The sequence below is a fragment of the Oryx dammah genome, unplaced genomic scaffold (genome assembly GCF_014754425.2).
Source record: "Oryx dammah isolate SB20612 unplaced genomic scaffold, SCBI_Odam_1.1 HiC_scaffold_18, whole genome shotgun sequence".
In the NCBI taxonomy this organism is placed as follows: domain Eukaryota; kingdom Metazoa; phylum Chordata; class Mammalia; order Artiodactyla; family Bovidae; genus Oryx; species Oryx dammah.
Genome location: NW_024070202.1, coordinates 28383062 through 28400364, shown reverse-complemented (window position 1 = coordinate 28400364; position 17303 = coordinate 28383062). Strand labels below are relative to the sequence as shown.

Sequence of the window (17303 nt, the reverse complement as noted above, 5' to 3'; positions counted from 1 at the left end):
TTTATTTTCATTATACCAAATTTATAATCTTTTTTCACCTCAAAAAAAAACCCCCCTCTTACAATGCAGTATAATTTCTAGGCTTAAATCTTGTAGGGTGGTAATGAGGAAATGTAACCAGATAGAAGTGTAAAGATTATTCTTTATTCAGGAATACCAATCAGCAATTTAAAGTTTGAAAGACTTCTCCGCGGAGGGTGAGCTGATCGACCAATTAGTTTATCAAAAGGTGAATCGCAATTTTGAAAGGAAACTGCATTTGTTTTGTTTGGGGGGAGGGTTTGCTTTCCTCCCACACGGGGATTATACAGTAAAGCACGCTGGGAGAAACACTCTGAGCTTCTCTTTTTCATGTTATTGCCATCATCACTTTTTGCCCTCTAAGTAAAATCTTTTACGTGGGTGAGGGATAAAGGTTAGAAAAGGAAAGTCAAGTATCTCAATTGTTAGATTGATTATAGCGAAACAGATTTTAGAAGCCAGGGTTCGTAAAGCTGCAGGAGAGCTGTTTACCTTGCAGTGGAAAGAGAAAGAGGATTCCAAGAGCGACTCTGGGGAATGCCCCCTCGCCCCTCCTACGATGCTTACTTAAGCTAATGGAAGATCTTGCCTTTCAGTAGCCGCTGCACTGGGATACCAGACAAACAGCTCCCCTCGACCCTTGGCAGACAGGGCCCCTCTTCTGGACATCATTAAAAGCACATGCACTTGTTTCACACCCATTGGCAGCAGAGGGTGGCAAGATTCGGAACTCCCACCCTGAAGCCAGGGAGAAGCCAGAGCGGTGGAAAACATCCTTGCTTTGAAAACCCAAAGCTAAATTAAAGAACTACATGAGACAAGGAGCTTGAAGAATATTAGCTGGCTGCGGGAGTGTGGAGACACACAAAAAGCACAGCAGGTAAGAGCTGGACGTTGTTGCCAAGAAGGAACTGTCCCAGGTGGCAGGGCGGAAAGGATCGCAGAACTGGAGGCCTATTCCTTTGAGTCTTCCCGGCGTTCTCAAGCTTGTCTTCTTCCATCAGTTTCGAGAGGAGGGACATTGTCAGAGCCTTCCCCATCGGTGCAGTTAATCCTGTTATCGGCTTGGTTATACATGTTAATGTCCCTGACCCTTCGGTGATGGTGACCCATCAGATTCAGGGCTGTTAGGAAGGCCGTCACCAGGCTTGCCCCTCCTTCGAGAAACCTATGAGTCGCAGGGCCAAGCAGACGCGATGGCAGCCTTTCCCGAGAGCTGCGTGGACGCCGCCGTCCTGGACTTCGTCGCAGACCTGTCCCTAGCCTCCCCGGGGCACCCTCTCCTCTGCGACTTGACACCTAGGGTCCCCTACGGGAACCGCCAGGACCTTGTGCTCCGAGATGGAAGACCCAGGCGTCTGGCGCGTTTTGAGGAAGAGGGTCCAGAAGAAGAGGAAGGGGAAGGAGAAGAGGGGGAAAACGAGGAGGAAGAGGAGCAAGGGAGAGGCGCCTCCCTGCTGGGCCGCCCCAAGAGGAAAAGAGTGATCACCTACGCCCAGCGCCAAGCAGCCAACATCCGCGAGAGGAAGCGGATGTTCAACCTCAACGAGGCCTTCGATCAGCTGCGGAGGAAGGTGCCCACTTTCGCTTACGAGAAGAGGCTCTCCCGGATCGAGACTCTACGCCTGGCCATCGTCTACATCTCCTTCATGACTGAGCTCTTGGAGAGCTCGGAGAAGGAAACCGACTGAACCCGGGTGGGGTGGCAGCGGCTGCCCACCCCTTGCCTGGGCGCGCACGGGTGTGCGGTGTTTGAAGACCCAGCAGTGGGTGCGGCTGAAAGGCCAGGAGGGGCCCTCGCAGACAGAACGTCTGGCCTTCGCAGGAGCTCGGTTCTGGATTATAAAATGTCCACAGTCCTCGAGAGGCGAGGAGGCCGTAGAGTTAATATATATGCGCTCGCTGTCGATGGAGTGTGGGGCAGGAGCGGGAGGGGCGAGTGAGGACGAGTTAAAACCGAGTTGGGGCAGTCGAGGCCCACGTCCCGAAGCAGCGTCCGTCGGGCGGGTGGGAAGCTAACCCTCCCCGCAGACTGGAGACTTCGGGAGCGTCTGTGCAGTCCTATCCTTTAACTTTTCTTTCTTTCTTTCTTTTTTAATATAACTATAAGGAGATATGCCTACTTTTTTTTTTTTTTTTTTTTTTGCCTCTAGAATCGGCGCTGAGGCATCCCTGGCAGGCGCTCCGCTCAGACCCGCGCTCTTGGGGCGGGAGGAAGGGAGAGGGGCGGAGAGGGTGGTCCTAGTCCGGGGAGGAGTGAGGGTTACTGGGTCTTCTGAGAGGCCCAGGGCGCTCCGGCTCTCTCGTGCGGTCCTCTTAGTCTTGTCGAGAGGCAGAATGAAGGAGATGAGAAAGCAGGAGACATTATTCTCCTCCCCTCGCCTCCTCTCCCTCCCCTTACCTTCCCCTCCGCTTAGACTCTAAACAGCAACCCTGGTGTGGCCCCTCCCGGAGTAGGATGCTTGAACCGGGAGGGAACTGGGGACAGCTCCAGCTTACGCGCTGGGGGGGCAGCTGGGCTTACAAGGCGTCTCGAGCCCCCGGAGCTTTTACCACCTGCAGTTTTTCCCCTGGTCGCCTACGGGGGAAAATGGCCGGGTCTTCCCAGGGGCAGCCCCTCCAGAGCTCGCACTTTCAAATTTTTAGCTGTAGGTAAGGAAAGATGGAGTAGGCAATGGCACCCCACTCCAGTACTCTCGCCTGGCAAATCCCATGGACGGAGGAGTCTGGTAGGCTGCAGTCCATGGGGTCGCTGAGGGTCGGACGCGACTAAGGGACTTCACTTTCAGTTTTCACTTTCATGCATTGGAAAAGGACATGGCAACCCACTCCAGTGTTCTTGCCAGGAGAATCCCAGGGATGGGAGAGCCTGGTGGGCTGCCGTCTATGGGGTCGCACAGAGTCGGACACGACTGAAGCGACTTAGCAGCAGCAGCAGCAGCAATAGGGAAAGATAGTTTTCATTCTAGTTGCATCTAGGGATAAGGGAGAGAAAACGTGAGAGGAGGAAATTAATTCTTCCACTTTGCCAAAAAGTGTGCGATGGAGATGAGTTTGAAGCAAGATCGTGCTGAGGGGCTCCCTCCAGTTTGGACGGTCTGCCATTCCACAGTTCTTCCTTTTGTGCTAAGGAACAACTTCTGCCAACAACTGAAATGGGGTTCTTAAGATAGCAGTAGTTAAGTGAGGAGAGGAATCAGAATGAGTAATCCCCATCCACTGTAAAGTGAATAAATCCTATTGTTCCAACACTATATTTTGCTCTCACCTCGCAAATCCTTGGGCGGATGTGCACAGACACACACAGGTCTCCCTATTAGCCTTTTAGAAATGTGTTTCATTTTATTGAGAAGTAATATATACTCATCCTAAAAAGTTTAGAAAATTAAAATTTAAGAATAAATTTAAATCACTTCATGTTACCACATAGCGTTTTTATCTATTTCCTTTAGTCTTTTTAATACAGATATAAATTCAATGTATTAAACAAATTTGGGATACTTTTGGAATTTGTCCACTCAGCATTATAGAATGAGCACTCTTTCCTTGACTTTAAGTATTACTCAAACGTAATTTTGATCACTGTATTTTATTATTATATCCATGTATCACAACTTCACTCCAGTCCTTTACAAGTGGATGGCTATTTTCTCTTTTAAAAAATAAATGATGATGCAAGAGCACTCTTATAAATATCTTCTCTGCCTATGATAATTTCCTGACACTAAGTAACTCGAAGTGAAGTTTCTGCACCAAGTGAACATTTAACTTTGTAACTAAGGGCCAGGTTGCCTTCCAAGCAGATCTGCCAGTTCACGTACCCTCCCACCAGCATTATGGGGATTTGCTTGGCTTGTGCCTTCATTTAAGTGTTCCTCGTTCTCTTATCTACGGGAACTGAATTAGTTCTGAAATGACCACTTTCCCAAAGATGACTTCTTTTTTTGAGTATTGTTGCTACCTCTACCATTAGAACATTAGGATAAATACGTAAAGGAAAAAACGTAACCAACTAAACCAAACAAGAACAATACCAGGGAGTGTTTTGTTTTGTTTTATTTTGTGTTTTTTTTTCCTCTAGCACTTTTACTAAAATAAACTGAAATTTGGACAGTGACTCCTATATCACTTTTATAAAATAAAATTACTCATTTTCTCTTTTTCTAGATAACTTTTTGGCTACTAAAACTAGCATACCTGTATTTTAAAAGATAAATTTAAAATTGCTCAATTCAGTATGTCAAAAGTAACTGTATCTCAACTCATCATCAGACTGTACTCAGCTTCCCAACATCTTATGTAGTGCTAGTGGCTCCATCAAGCCCTCATTTATCCAGTTATTTATTTATTCAATTTACAAAGTGTGTTGACATTTTACATATAGGGTGAATGTGTTCAAAATCGAAAGGGCTTACAGAGGCTCTGTTCCTTCTCCCACCTAAAGTTCTCCTGACAACTAAACATCATTTTTTAAAAAAATCTGCAAGTGATAAACAAATTTTTCTAAAAAGAGTCAACTTTAGGAATCATTAACATTTTGTTGAAAGAACAGATTTTGAAAATAAGAAATTAAAAAAGAAACTGTGTAGACAAAGTTCCTCAAAATCCTCAGGTCCTGTAGCATAAAGACAGCCATCTATCATCCTTAGTACTCTCCCTCACATTCTCAACCACTCTGTGATATTCTTAGTAATCTGATGATATCCTACAGTGAATATTTCCTCTGAAGTAAATAACAGCCAAAGAAACTCTAAATACAAAAGGTTTTTCTAATTATTATTAGAATTATTCAACAATTATTAAAACTTTTAAGCTTATAAATACTTTCTTTGTAAGTTTTTTCTATGTCTAGAAGCTATTCTAAAATGTGAAGTGTCTTAAGGCTTCTTCTTAGTCGTTGTACTCATAGAATAATATGAAGCCAAATAAGGATCAGAAATACAGAGAAATAGATTGACTTGTTCTTTGTATCAAATCATCCATAGAGATAAGACCAAATTGTCTGCATTTCAAACATTAATCTGGGTACTTCCATATCTTGCCACTCAATTTTTCTAAGCATCGTGATAGTTTTAGTTTTTCCATGTTAGATCCGTAAATCCAGTGTGCTTTTAATGCAAGTATTTTTGGTTTTTTAGTATTATCACATCCTGTGTTAAAACTGTCTTATTCTTTATTATCTTATAAACCAACATTGATAGTAATATCAGTCAATATTGGTTTTCCAATACCTTCCAACAGTAAAAATTTTTTTTAAAAAAGATGCTAAATATATCAAGTACTTCTAGAAAATTGTAATAATCAGTTTTTGAAATCTTAAAGTTATTTGGGCATTTGGAATATAAATACTAGTTTAGTCGTTGCTTGGCGGCGATTTATTTACACACTCTTTACTGACTGAAAACTGCCTTTTGGTCTCAAACTAAGTTCCCCATCACTATCAGGTTACTATTAGAATTCAGACATGTAAACCAAGAAAAGATCTAAATGAAATCATATTTGAAAGACATAATCAGGCTCTCCAGGGAAAGTAAAAATAATCAAAAGCCTTTTCCATCTACAGGCAGTCATTCAGGCCTATCATCTTTTACAGTTGCCCAATATGAAAACAGATTTTGACAAAATTAGCACTGGAAAATGAACCAGATATTATGCTTGTATGTGTAATTCCTGCACGAACATACAATTAAGACCCTAGGATTTTAGTGTTTATTATTGCATTTGTCAGTATTTCCATTATAAAAACACTATTGTGGAATGTTTATAACAACTACCAAAATTCTGAAATGAAACTTGATAAAGCACAGTTCAGTGTAACTTTTTTATAATTTTAAATCTTCAAAGAAAATTCCAAAGTTAATGAAGACATTTAAGTACACTTCATGTGTGAGTTTCTCAAATGTACCTGCAACTTTACAAAAGATTCTACTTAATACAAAATATAAATTATTTTTATTTTGCTTCTCTGGTGGCTCAGTGGTAAAGAAACCATTTGCAATGCAGGAGTCACAGGTTTGACCCTCTCCAGTGTCCTTGCCTGGGAAATCTCATGGACAGAGGAGCCTGGCAAGCCCTAATCTATGGGGTCGAAAGAGTCGAACATGACTTAGTGAGAAAACCACCACCATTTTTATTTTTATATATTTTTATCAAAAATAGCTGGCAGATTTTGCTTTGAACATTCTCTGCACCTCTCCTCTCCTGTTAGCTTGCCAGCAACTGTGTCTATACCCATGGAGTAGACATCCCTGTGCAACTGGTGAGACCTTGCTTTTCAGCCCTGAGTATAGAATCCCAACCCAATCACGTAGCATTGCTTTCTATTTTGTTTGTGATACATATTGGCATATCTTAGCACAGATTTAACTTTTAATAATTAAATTCCAGCCAACAGAGGCAAGTTAAAAAATAATTGGCAGATTAATACCGAATTTTAAGTACTAAATCTACTTCTTATTGGGTATTACTTGATTAACTTACAGTTTAAATGATATATCTGTGTCTTGGCCCAAGTTCAGTCACAGGCTCCTGAACTTTGCCAGCATTTTGGGGGAAGTTAGGCCCAGTTTTTTCTGGTCAGTACCCTCTCTTCCTGTGAATGCTGGACTAAAAAAGGTTACAAAACAAGAGTCAGCAGTTCTGACCATTTTGTTTTGACTTTGGGGTTTCTTTGAATCCGATGCTCAAAACCAAACCTGGCGAAGAAGGAGAAGGAAAGGAAAGAAGCAATGCAAACTGACAGGGATGAAATACCAGAAAGATGGAAAAACTTCTTCAAGTCTCCATAAACCAAAGCCTATAAATTTCCACAACTTTCTCTATGATACCAAATTTCAGTTCTGTGCCTAAAACACATTCCATAAAGAAATGTAAGTAAATGCAAAGAACATTATGCAAGTATTTTTAAATATTCTTTGTGGCTAATATTCATAGAATTGCACTCAGTTTTACAGAAGGCAAAAAGCATTTGACATTCAGTGAAGTCAAGAGTTTGACAAATAATGCTGTGAATTATCACAATAAAATGTTACTATTATCATAATAAAATGCTTACTTAGTGCATTATTGTATTCACATACTTCTTATGTGAATACACTCTTGACATACTTTCTCTCATTTGATCCTCTGGATTTAAACAAGATCTAGAGTCTCTCAATTAAACTGTCATCAGTTTACCATCTTAAAAATTCATTCACTCATTGAAATCGGCATGATACTGAGATTCCTATAAAGCATCAATGGTCACATATAAGCAACACATTTCTTTGAAAGACATTGCCTTCAAGATCAAAAGCACCTTAACACACTCTGTGGATGATAAATTATACAAAAGGCTGGTTCAGTCTGGCTCCCTCAAAGGCCAAATTTTACAGCCCTCTATCTGGGGCTCTGGGAAAGAGATTTCCACCTGCAGCCAGCAAATGTAGATGACCTCAAAGCAGCTGTTATGGACAACTTTTTATGATTTCCAGTCTTCAAAAGTGAGGAAAACATCTATGAGAATATGGAAATAGAACAAACAGTTGGTGAACAACAGAAGACAATAATGTCATATAAATGTATCTGAATTAAGGAATATGATTACACAGTTATTTTACTGCAGATAATTCTGTCACTTCTTCAAAATTTCACAAGCTATATTTACCACTGATCAGATCTGAAACTGGTTGACTATCTTTAGTCCTAGAGTTTAGTTAAGTGTTTGTTACATCTAATCTCATAGTTTAGTGAAATGTTGGAGAAACTGGAAATGGTCTAAAGGAGAACAAGAGAATAACTGGATTCTTAGATCTGAAATCAGTCGTGTCCAACTCTTTGCGTCCCCCTGTAGCCTACCAGGCTCCTCCCAACATGGGATTCTCCAGGCAAGAGTACTGGAGTGGGTTACCATTTCCTTCTCCAGGGGATCTTCCTGACCCAGGGATCGAACCTGGGTCTCCCACATTCCAGGCAAATGCTTTAACCTCTGAGCCACCAGGGAAGTCAATAATGTCTATAATAACTAGTAATGTCTTTCATTACTATGTTGCTTACTTATACGACAGCACATGTTGATTACTATTAAAGTTCTCATAATAATTTTAGGCTATTGACACTATTATTACTCTCTTAGGGGTGAAGACACTTCGGAATAAAGAAGTTAAATAACTTGCCCAAACTTAATCAGCTAACAATGAGTAATGCCAAGATTTACATTCAGCCAAGGATTTCAGAGGCTGAACTCTCAAGATGTGAGTTTATTTGTGAATATGATCATTCTATGTAAGTAGAAATAATGTGGCAAAAAGGCTTCCCAGGTGGTGCTAGGTGCCACTACCCAGGTGGTAGTAAAGAACCCTCCTGCCAATGCAGGAGACATCAGAGACATGGGTTCAATCCCTAGGTTGGGAAGATCCCCTGGAGGAGGGCATGGCAACTCACTCCAGTATTCTTGCCTGGAGAATCTGATGGACAGAGGAGACCGATGGGCTACAGTCTATAGGGTCGCAAAGAATGGGACAGGACTGAAACAACTTAGCATGCATGCAATGTGGTAAAAATCAGAAACAATTCTTCATTGTTACTGATGATCAGAAATGTAAGCATGGGCATATCATGGACATATTTATGCACAGGGATTTAGTCTCTACAATGGAATAGGGAAGGTGGACTACCGGTAGACATTTTGGAAGAGGTCCTGAACTAATTTCTATGGATATTTTAAAGCTAAAACTTTCCTCAGGTGGCTTTAGTGCAATCTTTCCAAAAATGGAGAAAATAAACTCTTTTGATGAAAATAATGGTTATAAACACAAGCTTTAGAATGTGACAGAGCTGGGTTTGAATCACAAGTACCTAGCATAATGCTGCAAAAGCTAGTACAACTTAAACTTGTTGAACCTCAGTTTCTTCATGTTTAAAGTAAAGATTAATAACAATCATCTCATAAGACTCTTATGAGAGTTGATTGAAATATGTATGCAGAGTAAATGGTGCAGAGTGAGCACTCAGTAAGTGGTAACTACTATTAAAATGCATGTCATCATCACTATAATTATTATACTATATTATATATTATTATATCCCTTCCAATTCTATGGCAATGAAAACACAATGAATAAGGTATCAACTTCACCACCCATGGTTTAACGTGAAAGCATAAAGTACATAAAGAGCAGGACTCATTATGTAATGCTTTATAGGCTGAAAAAATGAAATAATTTTTTTAATCCTCCCAAATTTCTTATTCCTAGAATATTTGAATGTCAGCATTTAGCCCTAGACTACACATTTTCCAAGTGGAGCAGTATATCCCAAATATACCCCCAAAACTCCCAAAGTAATCTACTGCTGTAATAGAACATATATTTTTTAAAAGAGTAGGTAAGTGAGTATAAGGCTTCCCTGGTAGCACCAGTGGTAAAGAACCCGCCTGCCAATGCAGGAGATGATGTAATAGCTGTGAGTTCTATCCTTGCATTGGGAAAACCCCCTGAAGGAGGGTAAGGCAACCCACTCCCGTATTCTTGCCTGGAGAATCTCATGGACAGAGAAGCCTGGCTGACCACAGTGCATAGAGTCGCAAAGAGTCGGACATGACTGAGCAGCTTAGCAAGCAAGTGACTTTAAATTTGACAAAAAAATAAAAAAAGATCTACATTTATTGACAAAAGTTCTATTTTATCAGCATCCCAGACATTACAGTAAATATTCCTCTTCAAATCATGTGAATTTATTCAAATTAGCTGATTCCTGGTGGATTAGTTCTGTGTCTTAACTGCAGTGGTGGTTACATTAGTACACACATGTGATAGAATGACATAGAACCATAGCAGTTCATACCAGCGTCAGCTTCCTGGTTTTGATATACTACTGTAGTTATGTAAGATCTAACTAATGGAGGAAAGTGAGTGAAGGGTACACAGAACCTCTGTGCCATCTTTGTAATGGCCTGTGAGTCTGTAAGTATGTATTTCAAATAAAGTGAAAAAAAATTGACATTATTTTCATATATAAAGCACCTTATAAATGTAAATTATCGATAACTTAAGGAGATATTCACATTCATTTCATTCACATCATGTTTTACAATTTTTCTTCAAGTGTTTCATAAAGTGAAACCAAGTCTGTGCATGGTACTCTGTGGGTCCTGGAATAAAAATCAGTACTGTATTCCTAAAGAACATCATCAAGAACTGAGTACATATTTGATTCTATGTCCTTGGTCCATGTTGACATTCTTGGCCCAATAGCATTCTCAAGTATGGATTTATAGTAATGAGGAGCTTCACATTTTAATTGTGCTACTTACTAAATTAGATAATTCACTTAGAATTTCTTATTTTGATCTGTAAAGTGGAAATAAGTAACACAGAGTCATTAAAAGTGTCATATAACAGATCCTGTAAAGTGCTTAGTAAAATGCCTCATGTACAACAGATATTTAGCCAATATTGTAATTGTTGTTTATGTCCTTTCAATGTTGAATGTGTATGCAGAGCAAAATGACAATTTAGCCTTTTAGAAGGACTCATGAGAACACCTATAAAAGCAGTATTAAACAATTGCCCAACTCATTGGAAAAGACCCTGATGCTGGGAAAGATTGAGGGCAGTAGGAGAAGGAGGTGACAGAGGAGATGGCTGGATGGCATCCCAGACTCAATGGACATGAGTTTGAGCAGACTCCAGGAGACAGTGAAGGACAGGGAAGCCTGGTGTGCTGCAGTCTATGGGGTCGCAAAGAGTGGGACACCACTGAGTCACAGAACAATAACAACCTCTCCATGTGAATCAGAGTCTTTTAAGTAGTGTGGCAATTTTGTGCCCAATTTAAATTGCTGCCGTAATAAAGTGTTTTTGTTTAGTTTTGTTTTAAAAACATAACAATTTAAGGATAAGGCTGCTGGTTCATGATATATGTAATCGTAATTTTTAGTCTTCCAGGAAGGTCACTGTAAAACTTACATTCCTAAAATAATTTCTAAAATTTGTATAAAAAGCTTTTATGTGAAAATGCAATAGCTCAGTTGGTAAATCCTCTGGTAATTTATTTTTGAGCAAATTCATCTTGAAAGCTGCTGTATTGGTGAAAGTAATTGAGAAGTAGGACTGTCTCAAGTATTAAGCATTTATACATGCCTGATGTTGGCTGATGTGAAATCTGAAATCCTGAGACTTGCTCAGGGTAGCCAACCAGAATGAGATGGCATGACCATGCTTTGTGTTAGGTTTTCTGAGGGACATAGGAGTCCCAGGATGTTAAATGGCTACCATCTGCCACAGAAAAGAATTTGGAAGAAAAAAGATCCCTCTTTGGAGCAGTGAAGGGGAACATCAGGTTCCAAAGTGCATCCTTGAACCTCCTGTGTTATTTCTGCCACTTAAAGTCTTTGAAAATGTGGTGCCTGGACTTCTCCTTTTTATTCACATAGGTTCCTTTTCACTCTGACACTAGTAGATTTATAAAAAAAAAACTCTGAAAAATTTTGTATTCTTTGGCCTAGATTTATTTGTAATTTAAACATCAGTTTTTGAAAAGATAAAGTTGGCCTTAACTTACACATATTTTCTCAACATTTAAAAATAGTAACTCTTTAATATCTATTTTATATGAAAAAAGTTCATCCTTGCATACAAAGTTAACACAATAATTATTAAATATCTTGTTTCTTTTAAAAGCTTTGATTCAACTTCAAAAGCCTTATTTGGGGGGTGCCTCTTGAACTTTACTAACATTTTTCCAACTTGGGAAATATACCCAATTTCAAATAATCTCACCATGGGGTCATATTTTTGACCTAAAAAATGTGGTGACTATAGTTTACAAGCATTTGACAAGTAGTGGTTTTGTTAATTGTAGACCTTATTGAACATGCCACACCATTTCTTTCATCACTATTCATTTGTCTAATCTCACTGAAGCCCATTAAAATTAAAGCAGATGAGCTCATTTAAAATATATATATTGGGTACCACTTTCTTTCAAGATGACACAACCATAAATTAAACTTTAGTGTACTATATTTCATTAAATTCAATAAACTATACTACTAAAGTTAACATGAAACAGGCTGAAAAATTACCAGAACTCAAAGCATGACACAAGAAAACACAACAAAAATCTTCCAAAATTACATCCACATGAAAATATATAGCATACCTCATGGACCTTACCCTGGACACCTCACAATTTCTACCTCCATACCTATAACTCCTCCTTCCATTGTAGGACTCACATACATAAAAACATGCATACATGAAAATTATTTTTATCAGAATACCTTCATATGTATTTTAGAATGGATGGTACACATGTAAAATTTTTTTACTCAGCTCAAATCTCTAAAAAGTTTTTCTTTTCCTCTGTACTTCCGTCGTTTAACATTTTTTTATTAATTAGCACCTTTCTTGAATACTTCATGTGTTCTAACATTAATGATTGTTTAATGTTTCTATCACTTATCACTAAAACATGTATTTAAATGAGTATCAGTATCTTTGCATATATTGAAAACAAGCCCAGGAATTACTCCAGATTTTGACTGAGCACTGGCCCCCACATAAGACTATCAGGCCTGAATATAATTACTAAGACCAGCTGCCAGCCAATTGTAGAAAACGAAGTGTCTGGAATTGCCATTCAGGAAACCTACAGACCATTCATTGATTAGATGAGGGTCATTGACTCAATGAGAAAAACAGAATTTTCCCTGGGAGCAGAGCCACTTCCTCTTGGAATGATTCAAGAGTATCTGAAGTTCAGGCAATTTACCATATCAAGAAAGGGGTTAAGAATGATTCAAGAATACTCTCTGAACCTTGGCACTGGTTAGGAAGATCTAAGCCATATTTTACAATATTAGGCCATTTCGTGGATTCTTATGACTTGCTTACAGAAATTTCATTAGGAAGGAATCAGAAACTATGTACAAATGGGCTTCCCTTGTTGCTCAGCTGGTAAAGAATCCACCTGCAATGCAGGAGACATGGGTTCGAACCCTGGGTTGGGAAGATCCCCTGGAGAAGGGAAAGGCTACCCACTCTAGTATTCTGGCCTGGAAAATTCCGTGGACTGTATAGTCTACGGGGTCACAAAGAGTTGGACATGACTGAGCAACTTTCACTCACTATGTACAAAGACTAGACTACAAAATATGCATCTCAACATTGTTTTTAGTATCAGAATACAGAAACTAGCCTAGATGTCTAAAAATGTGAGTACTTAAATTATTGCAGTGATTGAAAGGATGATATACAAAATAGTTTGTGCTCTGGAAAGATGATTAAAATTCTGGAATGAATTTTTTAAAAGTATTTTATAAAGAAAGTAATACTTGAGGCCTGATTTTTATATGGAAATTTGTGTAAATGTATGTATGTGTATCCATGCTTTTATATATATAAGTATGCTGCCGCTGCTAAGTCGCTTCAGTCATATCCGACCGTGTGCAACCCCATAGACAGCAGCCCACCAGGCTCCACCATCCCTGGGATTCTCCAGGCAAGAACACTGGAGTGGGTTGCCATTTCCTTCTCCAATGCATGAAAGTAAAAAGTGAAAGTGAAGTCCCTCAGTCATGTCTGACTCCTAGTGACCCTATGGCCTGCAGCCTACCAGGCTCCTCCATCCATGGGATTTTCCAGGCAAGAGTACTGGAGTGGGCTGCCATTGTCTTCTCCATATATATATTTTTATATATACTGTAAAAGAACTGGTCATTTTTGTACTTGTTTGTATTTTTGCAGTTTCTATTATTATTTTTTAGACAGAATAAAAACAATAAAATTATTTTAAGACAAGTATGAATACATAAAACTAAAAAACTTCTTCATGGCAAAAGAAACTAAGAAAATGAAATAGCAGCCTATGGAATGGGAGAAAATATTTGTGAACTGTCTAACAAACAAATGGTTAATATCCAAAATACATAAGGAACTCATACAAGTAAATAGCAAAAATACAAATAATCCAATTTTAAAATAAAAGACCTGAATAAACATTTTTTTTTCCCAAGACAAATGGATAGCCAACAGGTACATGGAAAGATGTTTAATGTCATTAATCATCAGGTAGTTGCAAATCAAAACCACAATGAGTTGTAATATCCCACCTGTTACAATGGCAAGTGTTGGCAAGGATGTGAAGAAGAGAACCCTATGCACTGTTGGCAAGAATGTACATAGGTGCAGCCACTATGGAAAACAGTATGAAGCTTCCTCCAAAAAAAATCAAAATAAAATTACAGTATGATCCAGTAATCCCACTTCTGGGTATATATCTGAAGGAAATGAAATAATTATTTGGAACAGATATCTGCATCCCCCATGTTCATTGCAGCATTTTTCACAGTCGCCAAGATGGAAACAAACAAATTTGCATCCACAGATGAATAGATGAAGATGTGGAATATACATAAAATGGAATATTATTCAGCCATAAAAAGAAGAAAGTCCTGCCTTTTGTAACAAGACGGATGGACTTTGAGGGCAACATGCTAAGTAAAATAAGTCAGACAAAGAAAGACAAACATATGTTTTCACTTACATGTGGAACCTAAAAAAGCCAAACTCATAGAAACAGAGTGGAATGGTGGTTGCCAGAGGCTGTGGGGTGAGGAAATGAAGAACTGTAGATCAAAGAAAACAAACTTCCATTTATGAGATGGGGAAGTTCTGAGGATCAAATACATAGCATGATGACTATAGTTCACAATACTGTTTTATGTATTAGAAAGTTGCCGTGTATGTGTGTGTGTGTGTGTGCTCAGGTGTGTCTGACTCTTCGTGACCCCATGGACAGTAGCCTGCCAGGCTCCTCTGTCCATGGAATTTTCCAGGCAAGAATACTGTAGTGGGTTTCCATTTCCTACTCCAGGGGATCCCCCTAACCCAGGGATCAAACCCGTATCTCTTGGGTCTCCTGTCTTGGCAGGTGGATTCTTTACCACGAGCACCACCTGGTAATCCCATAGAAAGATTATGGGATCTTTCTAATCCCATAGAATGTTATCCCCACAAAGAAATGAAGGAGAAAAATAATACAATTATTTTTAATTAAAAATAGCCACAAACAATACAATTTGTGAATTCTGCTTTTAGTTGAAGGACAGAATGCTGTTACTTACGTGAGAATTCTTGCCTTTCTAAACTTAAAACATTTAAACTAGGTACCTGACATGCTTAGGAGTAAAATTCTGTAATAGTTTTCTTTAGATACTAGAGAGCAAAGTATCAGCAGCATATTAGGGTCCCTCTCATGATTCCTTCCAGTTATTGCTCTTCTCTTCCTGCAAGGAAACCAGATCTTGACCTCAAACAACTTCAATTTGCTTCCTCATTTTTGTATTATTTTATGTAAATAAAATCACTGGGTCTTGAGAAATTATTGATTTTCACTTATAAATATTTTTTCAATAGACCAAGGATTCCCAAAGGCTCCTCAAAAGAGAAGTTGAAATTAATTAAATACAAAGTTAAAGTATGAACTTTAATTTCATTGACACTGACATGGAAAACTCAGTCAAAATGTTGAGGTATTCCTTCTTAAACACGGTTGAGTTCTATCGTAATTACATACGCACACATAGACACATCCAATTAAAATAGCTATAATAATCTATGCTAATTCTAAGACATTATTGATTAGTCAGGAATACACTTCAAATATCTAATGAAATTGCTGACTTTTAAACAATTAGTATCATAGCTTTGGAGGCTTCCCTGGTGGCTCAGCAGTGAAGAGTCTGCCTGCCATGCAGGAGAGGCAGATGTTGGTTCCATCCCTGTGCTGGAAAGATCCCCTGGAGGAGGGCATAGCAACCCACTTCAGTATTCTTGCCTGGAGAATCCCATGGACAGAGGAGCATGGCAGGCTACAGTCCATAGGGTTGCAAAGAGTCGGACATGACTGAAGCGACTGAGCATGCAGGCATGCACGTCATAGCTTTGCTTCAGTTTAGCCCATGGGGACACAATGTGTGTTTATTTGTGTGCATGAATGTGCATGTGCTCACGTGTGTAAAATGTACATGGAGATTGTGTAACACTTAATATTTATTTTTAAAAGGGTACATTATAACCTGAAAATGTGATCTATAAAAGCTTTATATTATCATATTTGCATGTTCATACACATATTCATTTTCACATACTTTTTATACTAATGGTTTGAAAACTCTATCATATAACTAAAGAAAAAAACTACACTTCTAACATAATTTCAAAATATTTAAAACCTGCACTGCTTTTAATAACTTTTATTGTTTTTAACATGTGACATTTTATCCCCATTAGCAATAACAGATGTATAATGCATTAAAAAGGAAAATCCTGCACATGTGTTGAAATAGAGGACTTTAGTGAAAGGAAAGCAAGTGCTTTGATTTATATTAGTCAAAATTTAGATACTGTACTTGGTGCTATTTCAGGAAATGAAAAGGTGAGGAAACAGTTATATACCAGTAAACCAGAGAAAAAGTCTCCATAGAAACCAAAACAGTTTTGGTGGGAGCTACTTAAGCTAATTAATACCTAGACTATGACCCTATTAGCCTCTAGAGAGCCAGCTCATACAAAATAAAACCCAGTCCATTGATTCATGCATGTTACATAGCATTTATTGATACAATTCTTCTTCTCATTTAACTGTCAAAAATTAATCAGTCATCAAGACTGAAAATTTGGGTGAATTTTAAAGAGAAAAGACCACCCAAAATGACCCTGGTAACTTACTCTTTCTCATCTCCATTATCTTCACCACTAGTCAAAAGCACACACAGAGAAAATTGAAAATGAGTTATAAATCCAATTTTATTTGTTTGGCTTTTTTTTTTTTTTTTTGGCCTCAGCTTTCATGAACACCTTCTTTCCTGTGTCCTGCTCAACTAAATTTTGACCCCACTCCCACTCCATTGCAGCTAGTGCTAAGTGAGGAACCACAAGGCCAACCAAGACAGGAGTTAGTTAACTGAACAACTACTCTGCACTAGCTGTTCACACAAGCTGTGTCATCCAGTCCTTACAAAGTACTGCAATGAATATTTATATATACACTTTACAAATTAGGAAACAGGTTCAAATTAGTTAAAATATCTTGTCCAAGCTTAAATTTAACAATGTAGCCAGATACAGAACCAGTTGCCTCCTTCTGTAGAGGTAAGCGTGACAAGTGTTGCCATAATGTAGCTCCATGCGTTTGTCAGTTAGTTGGAGGCTTGCATATGTTCCTTGCAAAGACAGCCCAACATTGTTTAGGTGTTCATCTCAGTAAGGCACTTTTTAAAGCATAAATCAAAGGACTCC

At 38.8% G+C, this 17303-nt stretch overlaps 1 protein-coding gene across 1 annotated transcript; it reads left to right on the top strand.

Moving 5' to 3' along the window:
- Positions 1-1217: 1217 nt before the first annotated feature.
- FERD3L (Fer3 like bHLH transcription factor) lies at positions 1218-1712 on the top strand. Its single transcript, XM_040260954.1, has one exon. The coding sequence runs from the start codon at positions 1218-1220 to the stop codon at positions 1710-1712; it is 495 nt and encodes a 164-aa protein (XP_040116888.1).
- The last annotated feature ends 15591 nt before the right edge of the window (positions 1713-17303 follow it).